General features: G+C 35.8%; 1 protein-coding gene across 1 annotated transcript; it reads left to right on the top strand.

The window, feature by feature from the left end:
• Window positions 1-206: 206 nt before the first annotated feature.
• On the top strand, window positions 207-2,302 carry LOC139134294 (collectin-10-like). The gene is made up of 3 exons (XM_070701186.1): window positions 207-603; window positions 1,306-1,385; window positions 2,111-2,302. The coding sequence occupies exons 1-3, from the start codon at window positions 269-271 to the stop codon at window positions 2,137-2,139; spliced, it is 444 nt and encodes a 147-aa protein (XP_070557287.1). The 5' UTR covers window positions 207-268; the 3' UTR covers window positions 2,140-2,302.
• The last annotated feature ends 385 nt before the right edge of the window (window positions 2,303-2,687 follow it).

The raw sequence follows: 2,687 nt of genomic DNA on the forward strand, positions 1-2,687 counted from the left end.
TCTTTTAAAATATTCTCCTGACAATCTGAAATAAACTTTGCCAACAATGAAAGACTGTGGCGTTATCCTATTGATGTCAGGTATATAGGACAGTAGGAAAGCGGGCGTAATTTACAGTGGAATATACGAAAATACAATGCGAGCATACATGTAGGCTACTTTTCGCCATTCAAATGTTCATTCTAGATCATGAGAAGCCTATTCTTTATTAATATTCTTGCTTTCAGCTCATTTCTGTGTATGTAAGAGGTACGAGGTGAACTGTGAAATGCCTGAAGATGCCAACGAAGGTGGATTAACATACTATCAGTATGCTCAGGCTCAATGTGCTGCACATAATGGTACCCTTGCCAACTTAGATACCGAGGAAATTGACACCATGGTTAGGACCTTCATCTCCAACCAAGAGCTTGATGGACCTCCCTGCATCAACAAGCCATCATATGGATTCTTCATTGGCCTTACCGATGCTGACGAGGAAGGCAAATTTGTTTGGGGCAATGGAAACGTCATCTGCCCTGGTGACTTTGAAAACTGGGCTCCAGGTGAACCAAACAACAACACGAAACACGATCCTAATGGGCAGGACTATGTACAGCTTTGGTAAGTACAACACATATGAAGCCAAAAGGCGTTTACTATAACATTTTATCTCCATATCAGGACGAGCGCCAAAAAGCAGCGAAAAGGTTTAACGGCGATTTACATACAAACATTATCTTTTCCGGCAAAATCTTTATTTCGACGGTTTGTTATTGTGTAAGATTATTGTCAATGGAATAGCAAGAAGGGGGACCCAGCAAAAACTACATTAGCTACCAATGATGATACTGTGAAAAGTGAAGAGCTCGAGTTGTCTTCTTCATAGTTTCTGCTAGAGGAGAGCCGTATGTTAGTTTTAACTCATCGTTATCATGTATCTTTAGTCTTAGTTGATTCAACATTTTCGCCGGTTATATAATTGTCACAGAATCGCATTTCTAAAAGTAGTGTTTGCTTTTATTGTGTGATTATTATCGAAAGTTGAAAAATTGTAGTCATGAAAATTTTGATGAGCCCTTTGCTTTGCTTTGCTTTGGTGTGGTATGTTGTGCTTTAGGGCTCTCTATAAATTTGACTGCAAATTAAGTTGATATATTATGATTTTTCAAGTATGAAAAATATTTCGATATTAGCTCTTTACATCGATGTGGCCAAGGCAAATAATTAATGGCCACAATAATAATATACACGTAAAGCACTAAGCGTTTGGCATGTAATGTTGACCTTGACACTGTTGGATATATTTGATTTCCTTTGACTCAGGTACAGATTCGGTCACGATGGTTTGTGGGATGATGAATATTGCAATCATCGAATAAAGGGATACATCTGTGAATTTGATAGTAAGTGTAGAGCTTTCTTTCATCTCTCATGAGGACCTGCATTTTCACGTGTGTCTATAAGAAAATTCATTTTCCTCTAACATAAACAGAACCATCGTGGACTAATATGTAAAACAAAACCAAAGAAAAATTTCGCGCAGAGCTGATCACCCGATTTCATCATTAAAAGAATTTTCCACCGAACATCACAATGCGAACCAAGGAATAATTGAGCAATGAGATACATAATTACTCATAAAGTGATTAGTATGAGATCAACGAGAAAGTTTTAAGTTTGTTTTAGTCGGTCGATCAATGAATCAATCACAATATATAGATACTTTATCAATCAATAAATCAATCAATCGATTAAACAATCAGGTTTTACACATAGATCTATCTGTCTGTCTGTCCATCTATTGTCTATTAATTTAGCATACTTCATACATAGCTGGTTACGTATGTAAATACATACATACATACAAAAATACATAGTTACATACATACATACATACATACATACATACATACATATATACATACATACACATGCAGAGAGAGAGAGACAGAGACAGGCAGGCAGACAGACTTACAGAGACAGATAGACAGAGACAAACAAACAAACACACAAACAAACAAACGAACAAACAAACCATCAGCCGGACAGACCGCCATCTTCAAGGTGACGTTTATAATTCGCAAATGTGCAATCGTTGTAAGAGATTCTCTCTTTATGTCTCTGACAGCATATTGCTGTTGCAGTGACGCACCATAGAACATGTTTCCATGACGTTCCTTGAACGGTGCAACGTGAGCTTCGACTGGAACTACTTCTTATAAAGAAACAATTGGTGGTGGACCAACTTCAACTTGAGAAACAACTTCAGCATTGTAAGAGACAAACTAGAATTATTCAAATAATAAAGTATTCAATACTGAAAATATTCGTTAGTCTCGCACAACATTTTTCATACAGATTTAGTTCTTTTCATATCGTAAATATATATATAATATATATATATATATATATATATATATACACAAAATGTATACAATGTATATATATATATATATATATATATATATATATATATATATATATATATATATATATATATATATATATCGGGTGTTGAGGGCAAGTCAACTTTGGACAGTCTTCGGTCAACGCTTCAGTCTGTAGTCACGTCAACTTATGTATTGCGAGGAGGGACGGACAATTTTCGAACTGACTATTGTTTCCAAAGTGTTTTGGGTGAAAGTCGGCCGGTTTTTAATAGTAACACTGACAGTCGCTTTTAAAGCTGTATTTCGTCGTTCTGG

Source organism: Ptychodera flava, chromosome 6 (assembly GCF_041260155.1).
Source record: "Ptychodera flava strain L36383 chromosome 6, AS_Pfla_20210202, whole genome shotgun sequence".
In the NCBI taxonomy this organism is placed as follows: Eukaryota; Metazoa; Hemichordata; class Enteropneusta; family Ptychoderidae; genus Ptychodera; species Ptychodera flava.

Coding starts and splice junctions, on each gene's coding strand:
- LOC139134294 (XM_070701186.1), top strand. CDS start 269: ATGCCTGAAGATGCCAACGAAGGTGGATTAACATACTATCAGTATGCT. Junction 604..1,305: donor CAGGACTATGTACAGCTTTG/GTAAGTACAACA, acceptor CCTTTGACTCAG/GTACAGATTCGGTCACGATG. Junction 1,386..2,110: donor ATACATCTGTGAATTTGATA/GTAAGTGTAGAG, acceptor TGTCTCTGACAG/CATATTGCTGTTGCAGTGAC.